Source organism: Hyla sarda, chromosome 7 (genome assembly GCF_029499605.1).
Source record: "Hyla sarda isolate aHylSar1 chromosome 7, aHylSar1.hap1, whole genome shotgun sequence".
Lineage (NCBI taxonomy): Eukaryota > Metazoa > Chordata > Amphibia > Anura > Hylidae > Hyla > Hyla sarda.
The window spans coordinates 101,901,128-101,922,079 of NC_079195.1; the positions used below are offsets into that span (position 1 = coordinate 101,901,128).

At 43.3% G+C, this 20,952-nt stretch overlaps 1 protein-coding gene across 4 annotated transcripts in view; it reads left to right on the plus strand.

Annotated features, from left to right (window-relative positions):
• The window catches only part of LOC130282215 (solute carrier family 22 member 15-like), a 418,635-nt gene that overhangs the window by 86,410 nt on the left and 311,273 nt on the right, over window positions 1-20,952 (plus strand). For all 4 annotated transcript variants that reach the window (XM_056530237.1, XM_056530238.1, XM_056530240.1 and 1 more), the window contains exon 5: window positions 3,243-3,372. In XM_056530237.1, the coding sequence (XP_056386212.1) occupies window positions 3,243-3,372 (130 nt within the window). The remainder of the gene's footprint in view (window positions 1-3,242; window positions 3,373-20,952) is intronic.

A 20,952-nucleotide genomic window follows, 5' to 3' on the forward strand; every position in this document is an offset into this window, starting at 1 on the left:
CCGGAATGTTGGTATAAGTTATCGGCTATCGGCCCTAACCTCCACAGATTATCGGTATCGGCCCTAAAAAATCGATATCGGTCGATCCTTACTTTAAATCAATGAACTGCAGCGGCTTTTGCGGGGCCAGAGACCGCCGCCGCTGCCACCACCTGCTTCTCTCCCACTACCTGTGGTCCTCCCTAGTCCAACCACCAACGCAGCTGCCCCCCCCCTACCTATCCTCTGGCCAGAGACCGCCGCCGCCCGCATCTCTCCCCCTGCCGGTCCTGAATCCAACCACCGCCGCTGCCCCATTGCCTCCCCCATCCCCGGTTTTATATTTACCTGTTCCCGGGGTCCGCGCTACTTCTGGCTCCCGCGGTGTCCTGAGTTGTCACTGTGCGCACTGACGGTGACATCACGTTGAGGACATCACTCGTCATTGCGCAGCGCACAGCAACAGCGCAGGACGCCGCAGGAGCCAGAAGTAGCGCGGACCCCGGGAACAGGTAATTATAAAACCGGGGATGGGGGAGGCAATTGGACAGCGGCGGTCTCTGGCCGGGGAGGCGGGGCATTATCGGCATATCGGCAAGGTAATTGGCGATACCGATAATGTCCAAAATTGTGAATATCGGCCGATAATATCGGCCAAACCGATAATCAGTCTATCCCTATTATGAATTGTCCTTGTCCCTACCTTATATGAAGGATAGCCTTATAACTATTTGTATCTCATATAAAGGATAGCCTTATGAAAACAATATTAACTGCCAAATGAGCAGACAGCTGTTTCATGCTTATTCCGTGCCTAATTGGGGCAATTGGACTACAACTTTATTGTGCATTATTTTTTAAATGGAAAATGTGCTAAACGTGTGAAAGTAAGTGAAAATACATTACACAAAATGCTTCATTTGTGTAATTATTATTGTACATGTGCATATTTTCAGACTATATCCTTTTGGAGATACAGTCTCCAGTAGGGATCGACCAATATAGTTTTTTTAGGGCCGATACCGATAATCGGTGGAAGTTAGGGCCGATAGCCAATAACTTATACCGATATTCCGGTATAAGTTATCGGCTATTTATCCCCCCTCGACACCGCTGCAGAACATTGATTTAAAGCGGGCGCTTTAAATCAATGCACTGCAGTGGCTTTTGCGGTGCAATAGGCCGCCGCCGCCGCCGCCGCCACCACCCGCTTCTCTCCCCCTACCTGTCAGGGTGGTCCGGGCCATCCTCCCTTCCTGTAGTGTCCAGCGGCATTCCGGGTGGAGGGTGAACCGGTCTGGGCTGTCCTTCTTCTCCGGGGGTCCTCTTCTCCACTCCGGGCAGGCTCCGGCCTAGTACGCTGCATAGACGCCGCTGCGCAGTGACGCCCGTGCGCAGCGACGCACCTGACGTCATGGCGTAGCGGTGTCTATGCAGCGTACTAGGCCGGAGCCTGCCCGGAGTGGAGAAGAGCACCCCCGGAGAAGGAGGACAGCCCGGACCGGTTCACCCTACACCCGGAATGCCGCCGGACACTACAGGAAGGAAGGATGAATGGCCCGGACCACCCCCATTACGGGTAAGTTAAATTTTTTTTATTGACTCGGAGGGTGGGGGAGGGGCCCGACCGGTATAGCGGTACGGGCAGTAATCCATACCGGTATACCGCCCAGCACTACGGTGAGGGGTGCGGTGGGGCGGTCGCGGGTCGGGGGGGGCCGACACCGATAATGCCCAAAATCGTGATTATCGGCCGAAAATATTGGCCATACCGATAATCGGTCGATCCCTAGTCTCCAGCACAATACTCCCAATTGAGGTCTCACCAGTGTTGTTCTGTACAGTGGCATGAACACTTCCCTCTTTCTACTGCTAATACCTCTCCCTATGACATTGTCTTCCTACCTTTGTCTTCTGAAATAATGACCCCTAAATCCCTCTCCTCAGATACTGAGGTTAGGACTGTATCACATAGTCTATACCAGTGGTCTCCTACCTGTGGACCTCCAGATGTTTCAAAACTACAACTCCCAGCATGTCCGGACAGCCGATGGCTGTCCAAGCATGCTGGGAGTTGTAGTTTTGCAACATCTGGAGGTCCGCAGGTTGAAGACAACTGGTCTATACTGTGCCTTAGGGTTTTTACATCCCAGTTGCATTATCTTGCACTTATCCACCTTAAACTTAGTTGCCAGAGTTTTGACCATTCCTCTAGCCCCCTCCCATAGACTTGCATTGAGGGGGCGGGTGTGACATCACACGGGGCAGAGTTGTGATGTCACGATCTTCCGTTCTCGTGGTCGGGATGGTATTAGCCTGAGGGCCTCCAGCGGTTCTGGAAGCCGTTACAGGTGGGTGCCGCATGGTAGAATGCAGGGGTCCCCAGCGGCGGGACCCCCGCCATCAGACATCTTATGCCCTATGCTTTGGATAGGGGATAAGATGTCTAGGGGTGGAGTACCCATTCAATGTATCCCTTCTTTAAAGGTTCCTGTACAAAAAGCCTTTATAACTATCACATGCAGGAGTTTACTGTATATTAAAATAATTTGAAAAGAAATCCTAGCTCCTATTTTTATTTTAATTTTTTTTATGGCTCCTAAATTAAAAACAAATTTGTCAAGCGCTGAGGTAAGATTGGATTTTATAAATGGCAAAGCTGGCAATTTACTTACTGGTGCCATTGATTTTTAAGATAGGAGCCTGTTTGATGACCGCACATCGGACTTGTGGAATCACTTTGGTAGTCACTTTCAGTCTTCCATTTAAAGTTTATCAATACATTATATGACATGTTAAATTGTGCATTACAAAATGCAGCTTAAATAAGCAAACCTTCATACGGCTATGTTGTTAGAAAAATAAAAAGGTTGGGATGCAAATAAAGGGGAAAAAGTCGTTGCAAGAACTGGCTACAGTAAATAGCAATGCTTTTTGTGGCAGATAAATAGTAATGATTTTTTAATATGTAATTGATATAAACATTTTGTAGTATAATCCTAAATTCGTAGTTCTGCGCTCCATTATTGGAAACAGTAAACAACATTTTCAGAAACATTATCGGCTTAGCTGAACTTATAAAATGTAGAACAGATGACTGTACAGTTCTTAATGTAAAGATGTCACTTCCCATGGCTATTCATTATTAGTCTGTATGTAATATTACACTGTTTTGGCTTTGTTGTGATAATCAGTTATTTGCACTAGTAGCTAATTTTTTACATTCTGACTTATTTATTCTCATGCTTGCCTCTCTTTTATAGGTTCTTTAACTAACCTAACCTTTGCTGTTGGCATAGCCTTGTATGCTTTGCTGGGCTATTACATCAGGAATTGGAGGATACTTGCCTTTGTAGCCAACTCTCCAGGAGTTCTGTTTTTTCTACTTTCATTGTAAGTTTACATTTTTAGTTGTGTTACATTTTCTCATGTAGTGTGTGTTCACGGTTTGGCCATTGTGTCTATGTATGTAAATTCTGTGTAGCTAGCCTGCAGTGACTTTGACAACAATCATTCAACTTTCCTTAGAACATACTTATACTGAATGGGCCATGAGTAAACCTGGCCATACACTAGAGATTTCAGACTGCTGTTTTCTGCACGCTCTTTTGACAGTCTGAAAGTTTTCACCTTCTGGATGACAGTGCCATAAGTTAAAATGACAATTCCGAGCTTGATCTCCAACTGGTCTGGTCTTCTATTGATGAGATGCATATCTGTCTTTTGGCATGAACAACTTTTCAAATAATTGCATCCGACAATAACAGAAAACATGGCATATCAACTTTTCCAAATATATTTTCTCTCTGTTGATGTCTATCATGCTCTTTTGAGAAGGTGCCAACAGTTAGCAGGAAACTGTCTTCATTAGCATTTTCATCTGTTTGAAATCTCTAGTGTTTAGCCTGTTTATTAGTGCCATACAGACCATCTGAATGGCTTGGCCCGTAACCATTCTAGGAATTTAGGTTGATCTCAAAGTTAGGCTAGGTTCACACTACGTTTTGTACTTACAGGTCCCGTATACAGCTGGGAGGAGGGGGGGGCTTAATCGTGGCGCCTGCACTCAGCCGTATAGGGGAACCGTATTTAATGCATGTCTATGAGGCGACCGGAGTGAACCGCAGCCTCTGGTCGGCTGCGTTTTTGGCCGTATGCGGTTTCCCAACCGTAGGCAAGAAAGCGGTTGACCACGTTTTTGCCTGTGGTCAGGAAACCGCATATGGCCGAAAACGCAGCCGACCGGAGGCTGCGGTTCACGCCGTTCGGCTCATAGACATGCATTAAATACGGTTCCCCTATATGGCTGAGTGCGGGCGCCGCGATTAAGCCCCGCCCCCTCCTCCCAGCCGTATACGGGAACCGTAAGTACAAAACATAGTGTGAACCCAGCCTTAATTGGAGGCATACATGTTTACCTCCTGACCTGACCAATGTAACAATATTTTTCAGCAGACAAATACTTTCTGTGAAAGTGGCTCACATTGTCAAAAAATAGAAAGGAATAATGCTTTGCACACACGTCCCGTATTTTGCTGCATATTTTTTTCAGCTGATTTTACTACCCAATGATTTAGTAGTGTAGGAAAATACATGGCAGCAAATACGCAGCAAACTGTGTGACACTACCCTATAAAAATTGAGTGGAGTCCCTTGTAGAATAATTTCTATTTTAGTCTATGCTGACAATGCTTGAAGCTTTACTATTCTATATAATTTGCACTAGACAATGGTTCATGAATGGTTACTTCTGAATTTGTGTTGTAATTATGTAATTATGTGAACCCTGGGTGGTCATGCACTACAGGAGGATGCTTGCCTTGGCTTTTTTCCATATACTTGGCCTACGTGGCATTAGCTCAATAGGATACTGAATCAGAGGATACTGAATCCTTCACTCGCGTGTTTCACAATTCATTGCCCTCCCATTCCCGCGCTCATTTAAATATCATAACCCTCCAAAGATAGCAAATTCTAAAAGCACTGTTGTAGAAAATTAAACATTTGTATCTATAATTGTTCATTGAAAACAATATTAACTGCCAAATGAGCAGACAGCTGTTTCATGCTTATTCCGTGCTTAATTGGGGCATTTGGACTACAGCTTTATTGTGCATTATTTTTTAAACCGAAAATGTGCTAAACATGTATGTGAAAATACACTACACAAAATGCTACATTTACATGATTATTATTGTACATGTGCATATTTTCAGACTACAGAGACACCATAGGGGGAGATTCTCAAAAACTGCTGTAATTTGTGTTCCAGCGATATTATTCACACCTTTTTTTTACTCCTCACATTTTCAAAGGTGAAAATATGTTGCTTTGAAAATATGTGAAAATTCATTTTCACGCCACTTTAGTTTTTTTTTTTTCACGCCAATTTTTTGTTGTTGCAGCCATATTGGGTTTTTTTGCACCAAAATTCGGATACGCTCGAAAAATTACCCAAAGTAGGCCATAGTGCAGTGTTTTTGAAACAATGTGCCTCCAGCTGTTACAAAATGACAACTATCAGCAGGCCCAGACAGCCAACGGCTGTCTGGCCATGCTGGGAGTTGTCGTTTTTTAACAGTTTGAGACAGAGTGGAAGATTCTCAAAAACTGCTGTCATTTTACACGGCCAAATTTTTTTTGTTGCAGCCATATTGGATTTTTTTTGCACCAAAATTGCAGAGTTTGGCGCCAAAATTGCAGATTTTTGTGCCAAACTTTACATCCCAGAAAATTCTGGCGGAAACATCTCACGAAATATTCCATGGTTACAGTGCCCAGACAAGCGATAACTGTATAAATAAAACATTGCTGAGCTTAAATGTGAGTGAAGGTGCAGTGACCAAGAAAAAAAAAACATTATTATTATTTTTTTAACATTTTCAATAATAATTATTTAGCTTTTTGTAATAATTACTTAAATCACCTTTTCACAAAAAAACTGAAAAAAACCCCAATAAAACATCAACCATTTTTGTGATTTCTACACGATCAAAAAGCTGGTGTGAAATTTTTGATGTAAACTGGACTCTCACCCCTTTGAAAATATCATGTAAAGCAGACAATATACGCGGACACGCCCACTTTTACAAAACTGGTGTGAACAGTGTAAACCACAGCACAAAGCTCTTTGAAAATGTGGTTGATACTTTTAGCGAGAAATTGATATTTTTTTGGCGCAAAATTCTTTGAAAATCTTCCCCCTTATGTATTCATTACTTCAGGTCACATGTAATAGTTAATTTGTGTTCTCTAAAGCAGATGAGCACTTTGTTCTTTTCAAAAGTAAGAATGTAGTAGCAGTAGTAGTAGTGTATACTTTTAATTTTCCTCTGGACTGTAAAATGCTGCACGGCCATATGATACCGGGCTGTTATTCTTTTTACCTGTCGGCCATCCTAAAACAAAATTTGCTTAGCTCAACATTTAAAACAAGACAGCACATCCCCTTCCCCCACAACATCCCATTCTGTACTTCACAACCATGTTAAAGGGGTACTCCGGCGCTAAGATATCTTATCCCCTATCCAAAGGATAGGGGATAAGATGCCTGATCGCGAGGGTCCTGCCTCTGGGGACCCCCGTGATCTTGCTTGCAGCACCCCGTTAGAATTAGTCCCCGGAGCGTGTGACATCACGCTCCGCCCCCTCAATGCAAGCCTATGGGAGGGGGCATGGCAGCTGTCTCCGGGGACTGATTCTAAAATGGTGCTGCGTGCAAGATCACGGGGGTCCCCAGTGGAAAGGGGATACAGTGTCTTAGCGCCGGAGTACCCCTTTAAAAGAAAAGTGGTGTGATCTTTGGGATTTTCCCATCTGTGTATTCCAATCATGCACACAATATTACATTATATACTGTAGAGTATACTCATAAAATAGAACATATTGGGCTTTTTTGTCTGTGTTTCAAAGACTTGTTTGCCTCATATTTATGCACTAAAAGCAGTGGGGTTGAGTGGATGATAGAGGCAGATGAAGGATTGTATTGCTGTCTTGCCAAGGAGGGATGCAACTTTCCTCCCACTGCTACTCCTAAAGGATGTTATGCCTTGTTAGCAAGGGATGCAGTCATCTGTCCATCAACAACCACCTGTGCTCTCATGTGCAACTAATAAGAATGTTCTCAATCTGTTAATGAAAATTTTCATGTATTTGTTTTTTTTTTCTTTTGGAAAATTCTAAAATTTTCAAAAATAAACTATATATATATTTAAAAAGAATGTTCTACATTGTTGGATTTTTCCAACATAGTTTACTTTTTGGAATCCAATGTTGTATTCTATGGTGTAATACAACTTACCACCTGAAGACAAGTGTGGCACTGTTTTTTTTTCTTCATGGCTAACCTCTTTAATTTTTCTGCTCAGGGCAGTTCCAGACATAGACACAGGTGGCAACAGAGAGCGTTGTGTTATTCTGAATAGATGTAAACAAAAGTAAAGCAACTGCACAGTGGTAGGAGGCTTAGCTTTCGAAATAAAATAAATTTGCATACTTTTCTGAGGCCTTTTCATTTAAAAACATATTTGTTTTTTTCTGGAATGCCCCTTTAACTTTTAATATATCCCATAGGCTAAAAGACATACAAAATACCAGAAACACAAAAAAAAGTCTGTTGGTTTCCCCAGATAAAATCTAAATCACATTATTTGCGTACCATATACACTCTTATTAAATATGTGTGTACCTCATTTGATTTATGAAATCAACCCTACTTCAATCTCATTGACCAAAAATATGAAATCAATTATTATTACCATCCTGTCTCAATGTGTTTCCCCACAGAATGCTGCGGTTCATCACATGAAATAACAAGAGATGCGACTACACTGGATTCATTGGTAGTCCATTATGGTACAAATAGCCTACTGTTCAGGTTATTTGTGTCACATGAATAAGCTAAATGCATTAACAACACACCACAACAGTGTGGGAGAGATGACTGTGTTCCCCCACGCAGTAACTTATATATGTGTAGAGGAAAAAGGAGATGCCTTCCTCCCTCCCAAGCACAAAAGTTTAACGATAACACCCACAACCTCCTGTAATAAAGCCATACAATTGTAAGGTAGCATTAGATATTACAAAACTGAAGAATAACATCATTGGCCTAGGTAGGGCTTCTTATTGTGCCCAATGACTGATTAAGTAGCCATCACAGTCAACAAGAACCTTTTTAGGCTGTATTATTAGCTGTTTAGCTGTAGACCAAAAATGATTCAGGTATTTCCATTCGGGTCAGTTTCTGGGCTGTTTACTGGCCAAAATACAGGCTGAAAAAAAGATTGTGATACTCCTACAATTGTCACCATACAATAACCACCAATAATGCAAAATTCATGCAAAAATATAAACTTTATTAATGTTCTAACCACAATTAACTATGACAAAAGGAAGGACAGACAACCCCACCCCTAAAAAACATATACCCCAGAATGGCACTGGTACCCTGGTCCTGATTATCAATAGATGGTAAGTAACAGGAACACTGCACAAGGTTATGTATTCCCCTTAACATCGGTACGGCAGTGTATACATCAATACAAAGTCAATTATAAGAATTATATATATCCATCATACACTACCTGTAGTAGGCATGTTCCCACAGGCCATCCAGGGACACCGTGCACCCTCAACGGACGTCGTTTCGTGGGTCTCCCCACTTCGTCCAAAAAAGATTGTGCACTTAATTTTAAGACTTTAAAATCTAAAATGAATACATGTATGAACAATGGGCCATTTTTTGAACCGTAAAAGATCTGTTTTTATGGTTTAATAAAGGGCCAAAGAAACTGTTCTTTTTTTTTTTTTTTTTAAACAACCAAACACAGCTCCGCTTTCATTTCAACAGAGCTTATTAAGATATCAAACATCAGTTGTGATTGGTTACAGTGGGAAAACCAGACAGATCAATGTACAGTGGGGCAAAAAAGTATTTAGTCAGCCACCAATTGTGCAAGTTCTCCCACTTGAAAAGGTAGGTATACCTCAACTATGAGAGACATAATGAGAAAAAAAATCCATAAATTCACATCTGATGTCTGATTTGTAAAGAATTTATTTGCTAATTATTGTGGAAAATAAGTATTTGGTCACCTACAAACAAGCAAGATTTCTGGCTCTCACAGACTTCTTCTTTAAGAATCTCCTCTGTCTTCCACTTGTTACCTGTATTAATGGCACTTGTTTGAACTTATGATTATAAAAGACCTGTCCAAAACCGTAACACTCCAAACTCCACTATGGCCAGGACACCAGAAACAAAACTGTAGACCTGAACCAGGCTAGAACGACTGAATCTGCAATAGGCAAGCAGCTTGGTGTGAAGAAATCAACTGTGGGAGCAATTATTAGAAAATGGGAGACATACAAGACTACTGATAATTTCCCTTGATCTGGGGTTCCACGCAAGATCTCACCCCGTGGTATCAAAATGATCACAAGAATGGTGAGCAAAAATCCCAGAACCACACGGATGGACCTAGTGAATGACCTGCAGAGAGCGGTGTGCGAAGTAACAAAGGCTTCCATCAGTAACACACTACGCTGCCAGGGACTCAAATCATGCAGTGCCAGATATGTCCCACTACTTAAGCCAGTACATGTCCGAGCCCATCTGAAGTTTGCTAGAGAGTATTTGGATGATCCAGAAGAGTAATTAGGAGAAGGTCATATGAAACCAAAGTTGAACGTATTGGTAAAAACTCAACTTGTCTTGTTTGGAGGAAAAAGAATGCTGAGTTGCATCCAAAGAACACCATACCTACTGTGAAGCATGGGTGTGGAAACAACATGCTTTAGGGCTGTTTTCTGCTAAGGCACCAGGACGACTGATCCTTGTAAAGGAAAGAATGAATGGGGCCATGTGTCGTGAGATTTTGAGTGAAAACCTCCTTCCATCAGCAAGGGCATTGAAGATGAAACGTGGCTGGGTCTTTCAGCATGACCATGATCCCTAACACACCACCTGGGCAACAAAGGAGTGGCTTTGTAAGAAGCATTTCAAGGTCCTGGAGTGGCCTAGCCAGTCTCCAGATGTCTACCCCATAGAAAACCTTTGGAGGGGTTTGAAAGTCCGTGTTGCCTGGCAAGGGGATCTGCATGGAGGAATGGGACAAAATACCAGCAGCAGTGTGTGAAAACCTTGTGATGACTTAAAGAAAACATTTGACCTCTGTCATTGCCAACAAAGGGTATATAACAAAGTATTGAGATGAACTTTTGTTATTGACCAAATACTTATTTTCCACCATAATTTGCTAATAAATTCTTAAAAAATCAGACAATGTGATTTTATTTCTCATTATGTCTCTCATAGTTGAGGTATACCTATGATGAAAATTACAAACCTCTCTCATCTTTGTAAGTGGGAGAACTTGTACAATTGGTGGCTGACTAAATCCTTTTTTTTATTTACAAAACTAACCCTTAACTAACAGTCAAGGGTTTTATCAAAAATATGTAATTTATTCAAATCCATAGACAGACCCCATCTTGGGCATGTGTTTTTTTTTATGTATGTTGAATATGTCTGTCTATGGATTTGAATCAAGTATGTAATTTTGGTAAAATGCTGTGATTAAATTACTGTCCTTTTTAAGGATTAGATTTGTAGGTTATATAATTGATTTACCTTTCCCTTCATTGAAAGCTGCTGGTGGATTGTAGGTGTTGATGATTGATCTAGCCTAAGTGTGCATAACCAAAGGGTCCCTAGAAAGCATTTTTAAATGTTGGAAACTATGGAAAAATATGAATTTGAAATGGATGTATATTAGTAATGGTATGATTTCCTTTTAACCAATCAATTAATTGACAAATAAATACATAAATTAATTATTTAATGAATTGAAAAATCTATAAACCAGTTAACGATATTAAAGGGGTACTCCGGCGCTAAGACATCTAAAGGATAGGGGATAAGATGCCTGATCACAGGGGCCGGAGTATTGTGACATCACGGCTCTGCCCCCGTGGGACATCACGCTCCGCCCCCTCAATGCAAGCCTATGGGAGGGGGCGTGTACTTATTATCTTACCTTTCCTGTAACTTTAATTATAAACTCATTATTTTTTATTTTATTTTTTTCAAATCTTGAATGAAGAGTCAGAGGCTTTGGCCAGCCAAATCTATGCTGCCATCTTACACTTCTCTCCGCTTCTGTCCCCTTCCCTCCTTGAATACGTTAGGGCTCAGCCTCATGCGCTGTTGATGCAAAGGGTGGCACAGGCACAATAATTTTATGTGGTACTAGGGAAATACTGTCAGCAACTTAATGTTCAAAACTTACGTTCCCCAGTTGCGCCAATATTGGGATCCCGTTCTTCTGGCGCTGCTCGGGTCCCTGCTTCTTAGGCTCGGAATGTCACACTGCAGTCAGCGTATCGCAGCCACAGCGATTTTCCGCCTTGGATAGGGAATAAATGTCTGATCGTGGGGTTCCTGCTGCTGTGGTCCCCCGCTATCTCGCATGCAGCACCCACCTTTGGGAGCTGCATGCAGCGCTGCAGCCTTGGAGTCTGCCGGGTCACGATTACAGGGTCGGAGTATCGTGAAGTTTATGGGAGGGGACGTGGCGGCCATCACGCCCCCTCCCATAGACTTGCATTGCCGGGAGTGACGTCATTACTCTGTCCTGTGTGACGTATACTGCGGTTTTAGGTCCTGTCACAAAACCAGATACGGGTCAAAAATTAGCCGACCGGAGTCGCCGTTTGACTCCGGTCGGGTCATTAAAGTAAATGTATTTCAGCGCTGGTCCAGCTGGGGTACGGGGGAGCCCGGTTTGACCCTCCCCCATCTATTATGCCATAAGGGAATACCTTCCATATTTCCAGATTTTTTGGTTACCCTTTTTAGGGTTTTCCCATAGTTTTTCACTACATTCCTTGCCACTCTCTATCACTTAATTGATAAGACTCTAGCAATTAAGTAGTTAGCTTTACTATTTTCCATTAAATGCCTAAGAAAATTTAATTTAGGACATTTAACCAAAAATTATAGCTTGGATGAACATAGTTTTTTTACATCCGTAAAAGAGATCAACGTTGCCGGTAGCTCAGTGGAGCTGATTAGGACATCCACAGTGAAATTTTGGATCCAGATTTAAAGCGCAACTGTCATGAAATTTTAGTGTAATAACCTGCACACAGCCTTTGTACTGTGTGCAGGTGTTCTGTACAACAAGTATTTTGCCTCATATTTGCAGGCTTTCGTGACGCTTAAAAGTGCTTTTAATCAAAGCCACTGACGGTCGGATAGGCGTGGTGCGAGGTGCGCTATGCCCCGCCACCGCCACGCCCACCCACATGCCCACTTGGTATCACAGTGCTGGGACCGCTGTGTGATTAACACACAGGTCCTAGCGCATGCGCCCTTCAACTAATATAATGTGCGCGCTGCTGCGTGTCATCCAGCAAGCGCTCGCTCCTCCAGCGAGCGCTCGCTCCCGCACTCTCTGCACCTAGCCCTGCGCAGGCGCACTGAGGAGGACGGCAGCGGCGGGAGAGAGCGCTCGCTGGAGGAGCGAGCTCTTGCTGGATGACACGCAGCAGCGCGCACGTTACATTAGTTTTCAAATCTTGAATGAAGGGTCAAAGAGGCTTTGGCCAGCCAAATCTATGCTGCCATCTTGCACTTCTCTCCGCTTCTGTCCCCTTCCCTCCTTGAATACTTTAGGGCTCAGCCTCATGCGCTGTTGATGCAAAGGGTGACACAGGCACAATAATTTTATGTGGTACTAGGGAAATACTGTCAGCAACTTAATGTTCAAAACTTACCTTCCTACGTTCCCCAGTTGCGCCGATATTGGCATCCCGTTCTTCTGGCGCTGCTCGGGTCCCTGCTTCTTAGGCTCGGAATGTCACACTGCAGTCAGCGTATCGCAGCCGCAGCGATTTTCTGCCTTGGATAGGGGATAAATGTCTGATCGTGGGGTTCCTGCTGCTGGGGTCCCCCGCTATCTTGCATGCAGAACCCACCTTTGGGAGCTGCATGGAGTCTGCCGGGTCACGATTACAGGGTCGGAGTATCGTGAAGTTTATGAGAGGGGACGTGGCGGCCATCACGCCCCCTCCCGTAGACTTGGATTGCCGGGGGTGACGTATTTTGCCTCATATTTGCAGGCTTTCGTGACGCTAAAAAGTGCTTTTAATCAAAGCCACTGATGGTCGGATAGGCGTGGTGCGAGGTACGCGATGCCCCGCCGCCACCACGCCCACCCACATGCCCACTTTGTATCTCAGTGCTGGGACCGCTGTGTGATTGACACACAGGTCCTAGCGCATGCGCCCTTCAACTAATGTAACGTGCACGCTGCTGCATGTCATCCAGCAAGCACTCGCTCCTCCAGCGAGCGAGCGCTCCCGCGCTCTCTGCACCTAGTCCTGCGCAGGCGCACTGAGGAGGACGGCGGGAGCGAGCGCTCGCTTTAGGAGCGAGCTCTTGCTGGATGACACGCAGCAGCGCACACTTTACATTAGTTGAAGGGCGCATGCGCTGGGACCTGTGTGTCAATCACACAGCGGTCCCAGCACTGAGATACAAAGTGGGCGTGGTGGCGGCGGGGCATCGCGTACCTCGCACCACGCCTATCAGTGGCTTTGATTAAAAGCACATTTTAGCATCACGAAAGCCTGCCAATATGAGGTAAAATAATTGTTGTACACAACACCTGCACACAGTACAAAGGCTTTGTGCAGGTTATTACACTAAAATTTCAGGACAGTTGTGCTTTAATCGAGTTAATAAAAGTTAATTAACCCCTTCCCTAATAAAAGTTTTAATCACCCCCCCCCCTTATCACACTTTTAAAATTATGTAATCAAAAATAAACATGTGATACCGCTACATTCATAAATGTCGGAACCATTAAAATATAAGGTTAGTTAAATCACACGGTCGATGGCGTACACGTGAATTTATTTTTTTAAATTGCACATTTTTGGTCACTTCATATACCATGAAAAAAATTATAAAAAGTGACCATAAAGATCAAAACTACAACCAATAAAAGCTGCAGTTCATGACACAAAAAACTTGCCCTCATACAGCTTTGTATGCCGAAAAATAAAAAAGTTATAGGGGTCAGAAGAGGACAATGTTAAGCATACTAATTTTGGTGCATGTAGCTATAATTTTTAAGTAGAAAAATTAAACCTACATAAATTGGATATCCTTATAACCATTTGGACCTACAGAATAAAGATAAGAAGTAATTTTTACCAAAAAGTGCACTGCGTAGAAACGGTAGCCCCCAAAAGTTACAAAATGGCTTGTTTTTTTTTCAATTTCACTATATATATATATATATATATATGTAAAATTATATATATAATATTTTGTTTTTTTTTGGATAGGGGATAAGATGACAGATCACCGCTGCTGGGGACCCCCGCTATCATTGCTGCACAGAGCGAGTTTGCTCTGTGCGTAATGACGGGCGATACAGGGGACGGAGCAGCGTGACATCATGGCTCCGCACCTCGTGACATCACGGCCCGTCCCCTTAATGCAAGTCTATGACAGGGGGCGTGGTGACCACCACGCCCCCTCCCATAGACTTGTATTGAGGGAGGCGGGCAGTGACATCATGAGGGGCGGAGCCGTTACTTAACGATGCTCCGGCCCCTGTATTGCCTGTCATTACGTGCAGAGCGAACTCGCTCTGATCAGTAATGATAGCGCAGTGCCGCAGCGGAGATCCCGGGGCTCCCCAGCAGCGGGACAGCGGCAATCTGACATCTTATCCCCTATCCTTTGGATAGGGGATAAGATGTCTAGGGGCGGAGTACCCCTTTAAGGACGCAGACAATTTCATTTTTACGTTTTCCTTTTTTCCTCCTCGCCTTCAAAAAATCATAACTCTTTTATATTTTCATCAACAGTCTAGTATGAGGACTTGCTGGTGCAACCAGTTGTCCATTGTAATGCCATCACTCACTTTACCATAAAACGTATGGCGCAACAAAAAAAAATACTATTTGTGTGGTGAAATTAAAAAGAAAAACGCAATTTTGCTAATTTTGGAAGGTTTTGTTTTCATGGTAAAAATTAGATGTGTTATTTATTCTTTCGGTCAGTACGATTAAAATGATACCCATGATAACATACTTTTCTATTACTGTTGTGCTTAAAAAAGAATCACAAACTTTTTAACCAAATTAGTATTTAAGATCCCCCTATTTTGAAGACCTATAACTTTTTCATTTTTCTGTATAAGCGGCGGTATGAGGGCTAATTTTTTGCGCCATGATCTGTACTTTTATTGGTACCATATTTACTTATATAAAACTTTTAATACAACAGGATAGGGGATAAGTGCCTGATCACAAGGGGGTCCCTCCTACCAGGTGCCCCAGCTTTCCACATGCAGGGAGTGGCCATTGCTCCATGCAAGGAGTTTTGTTGACCACTGCACGAAGTGGTGGTTGACATGCCCCTTCCATAACTCTATATAGGAGAGCTAAAGCTACAGCTGAGCGGCAGTTCTATGCGCAAAGAGGTGCCAGCTCCTTGCAAGAGGAGAGCCGAGTTATTGGGCTGAAGTAATCGGAACTGCCGCAATCAAACACTTATCTCCTAAGTTGTTAAGTACCGGAGTTCCCCCTGAAAAATATGTTTTCAAATCAACTGGTGCTAGAAAGGTAAACACATTTTACTTCAATTAATCTATATGCTCCAGATAAAGTTGTGTAGTTCTTTCCAGTCTGACCACAGTGCTCTCTGCTGACAACTCTGTCCATGTCAGGAACTATACAGAGCAGGAGAGGTTTGCTTTGGGTATTTGCTTCTATTCTGTACAGTTCCTGACACAAACAGAGGAGTCGGCATTAAGCACTGTAGTCAGACTGGAAAGAACTACACATCTTCCTGTGGAGCATACAGCAGTTGAAAAGTACTTGAAGGATTAAGATTTTTATAAAGAAGCAATTTACAAATCTGTATAACACTCTGACACCAGTTGATTTGTTGAATACCCCTATAAGCACTGACCAGGCCTTATTGGTGTACCAAGGTAGCAGACCTGTGGGCCTTTATTAGCCTCCTTGCTGCCATGACAACCCAATGGCACCTCTTTTCTTCTAAATGCCTAGATGCCTTGGCAATTTCATCACCAATCACACCTACTGAAGAGTGCCAGGGTAGGTCCGCTCTGCATTTCTTGTCACTGTTTTCCTTTGCTATAGTGGGGGAAAAAAGTATTTAGTCAGCCACCAATTGTGCAAGTTCTCCCACAGGCCTGCAATTTTCATCATAGGTATACCTCAACTATGAGAGACAGAATGGGGAAAGAATACAGGAAATCACATTGTATTATTTCTAATGAATTAATTGGTAAATTCCTCAGTAAAATAAGTATTTGGTCACCTACAAATAAGCAAGATTTCTGGCTCTCACATACTTGTAACTTCTTCTTTAAGAATCTCCTCTGTCCTCCACAGTTACCTCTATTAATGGCACCTGTTTGAAATTGTTATTAGTATAAAAGACACTTGTCTACAACCTCACACAATCACACTCCAAACTCCACTATGGCCAAGACCAAAGAGCTGTTGAAGGACACCAGAAACAAAAGTAGACCTGTTCCAGGCTGGGAAGACTGAATCTGCAATAGGCAAGCAGCTTAGTGTGAAGAACTTAACTGTGGGAGCAATTATTAGAAAATGGAAGACATACAAGACCACTGATAATCTCTGTCAATTTGGGGCACCATGCAGGATCTCACCCCGTGGTGTCAAAATGATCACAAGAATGTGGTGGTATTGCATACTGTACCTTGTGTGGTGGTCCCCAAAGTCAGAGTTACTACGTTCAGGTAGGGTCCCCCAGGTGGGACAGCCCCTAGTCGCCTCCTTCTTTCTAATTTTGTAATATTTAAATGTATATATTTAATATAATGTATATTAGTACACTTACCTTGGTAGCGTCGCAGGACCTTCGGTCATGTGACTATGTTAATTTCTCTATAGTATGTTGGAGGACCTGGGGAGGTCCTTGGGTCACATGATTACCCATAAGTCTTTGTACAGATAATTGACAGAAGTATTGGACCAATCAGCTTAAGGCCATCCCCTGCCCATATAAGGGAGCTGCAGCCAATAATCGCTCTCTTGCTCCTGAGCTGCAAAGCAAGAAGCATATCTCTTGGGTTGCTGCTCTTGTGGATGCCCGACTATCAGGACGGATCTGCGCAACTTACAAAGACACCGCCAGGCCTGAAGCCTGCTGGCCTCAGCGTTAACTCAAAACGTGAGTCTTACCTGAATCCCTGCTAAAGCTAGCGTGACTGCTGGACCTCAACAAAATCCCCTAAATCCAGCGGAACAGCACAAGTCAGTCTACGGACTCTAAAACGCTTAAGGTCCCAACCACTGTCAATATCTAAGAGACTTTGCTTGTACAGAGACTGTTCCGGTTGTACAGCTTGCATAAAATCTTCAGTAGAAGTTCCGACTGTTTTCAGCAAACTCTCCGGTTGTGGACATTCAATTATTTCATACCTCCCTATCACTCTTGGGAAGGGTGGCAGTAGAACAAGCATTACAGAGGAACCCTCACCCTGGCGTCACGAGTAGAAAGGGTTAAACAGACCCCATTAAAGTACTGCACAGCTACATCCCATATACCCTACACCCCCAAGCTACCACATAGCTTTTTGGCATCCTACGAACAGGATATGAGTGTGTGCCTACAGCTGTTGCCACCGTTAACAGAGTACTCCCCCATAGAAAGAACTGTGTTCATGTACTATGAGTCACATTCAAAAGTACGGGACTGTGCTTATGGTATGGTGTGCAAAAAGTGCGCACGAAAAGTAAGGGGGGGAGGCGAAAAGTACAGCGGAGTTGCGATTCGCATCAGAAGGGGTTAAAACTAGCGCTAGGCCTTCCCGCGATCCTGAAACGCCGCCCTCCAAGGTCTCTGGAGCCGCAGCGGCCATCTTGGCGGAGCCTCAAATAGAAGACCTACAGAAAAGCACAGTCAGAACAGCAAAGACACCTAGAGTGTTGAAGAGGACTGAAAGCTTTAAAGAGCCAGCACAGTATAAAACCCTGAAGTACCAGGCCACTAAGTTAAGATCTTGTCTGGACTCACTCCAACTCCCGATCGTCGCACTCAATTTCCAGATCAGCGCTCTCAAGTTCAAGATCTACGCACTCAAGTTCCAGATTAAAGAACAACTGCGTCTCTTAAAGGGACCGACGTTCCTGAGCTTCATTTAAAGGATCAACTCCATTTGCTAAAATGTCGGATCCGGCAGCACTAATATCCCCTCCAGAATCTGCTCCGATGCCTTGTCCAGCACCTGCTGCACCTGCACCCCCTATGCAGCAAGGTGGTGGTGCTCCGGTGGTTCCATCCGCAGGACCAGCACAGTCAGCAGGACCAGTTCAACCTGATTCATCTCCAGCTTTTACACTCATCTCAGGAACCCCTGCTGCTGCACCTATCTTCCTGGGAAATCCCATCCTTCCAAACTACAATGGTGACCCTTTTACATTGAGGGACTTCAAGTAGAAGATATATAGCCACTTCGGTTTTTATGCTTCCCCCCTCATTAACAGGTGCAGTTACTTAGAGGGCAGTTGCAAGGGCCTGCATTAGAGGAGGTTTGGCCTGCCCACCAGGCACCAACGGAAGTGATGCGACCCACTCCCGACGAGGAGGTGGGGCCAACTCAACCAGTACCAGCTCTTGCGCCATTGGCATCCACAGCTGTGGCCATGAAATACATGGTCAACATTAACCCCACCGTGTCCCACTCTACCCTCTCAAATGTGGTTTGGGAAAGCTATGTTAATGCCTTGCCAGGCTCTGGTGTTGAACGGGGTAGATGCTCAAAGAGAGTAGCGGGGTGACATCGAAAGGACTTTTTCTGAAGGGTTAAGAAAATTAATGTTTTTCTAAAGTTTTGTCTTCCCAGACCTTTCTGCAACGTTCAAGAAGTGTGCCTAGCAGGACTTTGCTAAGACTGTTGCAGTTAAACCGTAACCATCAAGCTTTGTGCCTGGCAATTAGGCCAAGAGACTCCTAGCCCCTTAGGAGATTCGTAAGTTAGTGCCCGGCTAAATGTGGTAGCCGTGATCTGTGGACTCTTAGTGCAGATGGACTGATGACCCTTGCGTGCCTGTTTACATGTAAATACCTCAACAGTAACGTAATATTCTTTTCTCTAATTGCACTTATCAGGTGAATGCACCTGTACCTTGTTGTAGTGTTTAATAAATGTTTGTGCTAAGGTAATTAAATGCAAATGGTTTCTGTACACGGAAAAAACAAACAAAAAACCTTTGCTTTATGCACGTGTGCACAAAAAGAAAAAAATTATAATAGGTGTTGTAGTAGTTGCTAGTAGGTGGCTCTCTCTTAGCTCCTCTGGGAGTAACATTTCCGTCACCCATCACTAACACCTTCTCAAAGGTTTACACAGGGAAAACCACCCTTAAGGTACCAAGACTGACCTTTTACGTAGTACTGTACACATAGTACCTTAAACTCATTACTCAAGTGTACTTACCTCATTTAAATTTAGTACACCAAACAACAAAAATATCTCACACTCAAACGCTTTAGGAATTGTAGCCTATGTCATTTTCCAATTCCAATTCTTCTTTCTCTTACGTGTGCGAGATGCCCTGCCCGGCCAGTAGGTGCTCTTGCGAGCTTAAATAATACACGTAATCAAAAGGTAACCTAGGTAAGGTTTATCTGTTGTGTTCTAGGGATAAGAGCGTGTAGCCAATGTACCCTAGTAGCTAGTTTATTGGTAGATGGCCTCAGGCAAGCCAGTAAAACCCTCAGTGTACTAAACAGGCAACTAGTGTGGCAAAGATGTCTAGTGAGATTCAAAAAATGTCTAGTAAGCTTCCAAAATGTTAACTGAAATGTAAAATGTTTTGTAAATAATTCCAGTAAGGGAAAATAAAGTAAGTAAAAGTGTTAGGATGTATCTCATGTATACTAATGTCATCCTGTTACTAAATTCATGAACCAAGTAATCATGTTCCTTAGTTTACCCGTGCCTATGTTTGTACCTTATAAAAAAAAAGATAAATAATCTTGTAGTGTTTATACAGCCTGACTAATGGACATTTGAAAAGTTATGCCCAGGACTGTTATAAAGCAACCTTCACTTCGTCCCTCTGTCTTAGGGGACAGACGTCGAGGCCGACTTATCTTAAGTAAGGGGGTCTGTGGTTTCCTGTTACCGTATTGCTTACCTTACCTTGTATGGTGGTCCCCAAAGTCGGAGTTACTATGTTCAGGTAGGGTCCCCCAGGTGGGACAGCCCCTAGTCACCTCCTTCTTTCTAATTTTGTAATGTTTAAATGTATATATGTTTAAATATATATATATATATATATATAATATAATGTATATTAGTATGCTTACCTTGTTAGCGTCGCAGGACCTTCGGTTATGTGACTATGTTAATTCCTCTATAGTATGTTGGAGGACCTTCGGAGGTCCTTGGATCACATGATTACCCATAACTCTTTGTACAGATAATTGACAGAAGTATTGGACCAATCAGCTTAAGGCCAGCCCCTGCCCATATAATGGAGCTGCAGCCAATGATCACTCTCTTGCTCCTGAGCTGCAAAGCAAGCAGCATATCTCTTGGGTTGCTGCTCTCGTGGATGCCGGACTATCAGGACAAATCTGTGCAACTTACAAAAACACCGCTAGGCCTGAAGCCTGCTGGCCTCAGCGTGAACTCAAAACGTAAGTCTTAAACTGAACCCCTGCTAAAGCTAGCGTGACTGCTGGACCTCAACTAAATCCCCTAAATCCATCGGAACAGCGCAAGTCAGTCTATGGACTCTAAAACGCTTAAGGTCTCCACCATTGTCAATATCTAAGAGACTTTGCTTATACAGAGACTGTTCCAGTTATAAAGCTTGCATAAAATCTTCAGTAAAAGTTCAGACTGTTTTTAGAAAACTCTCCAGTTGTGGACATTTAATTAT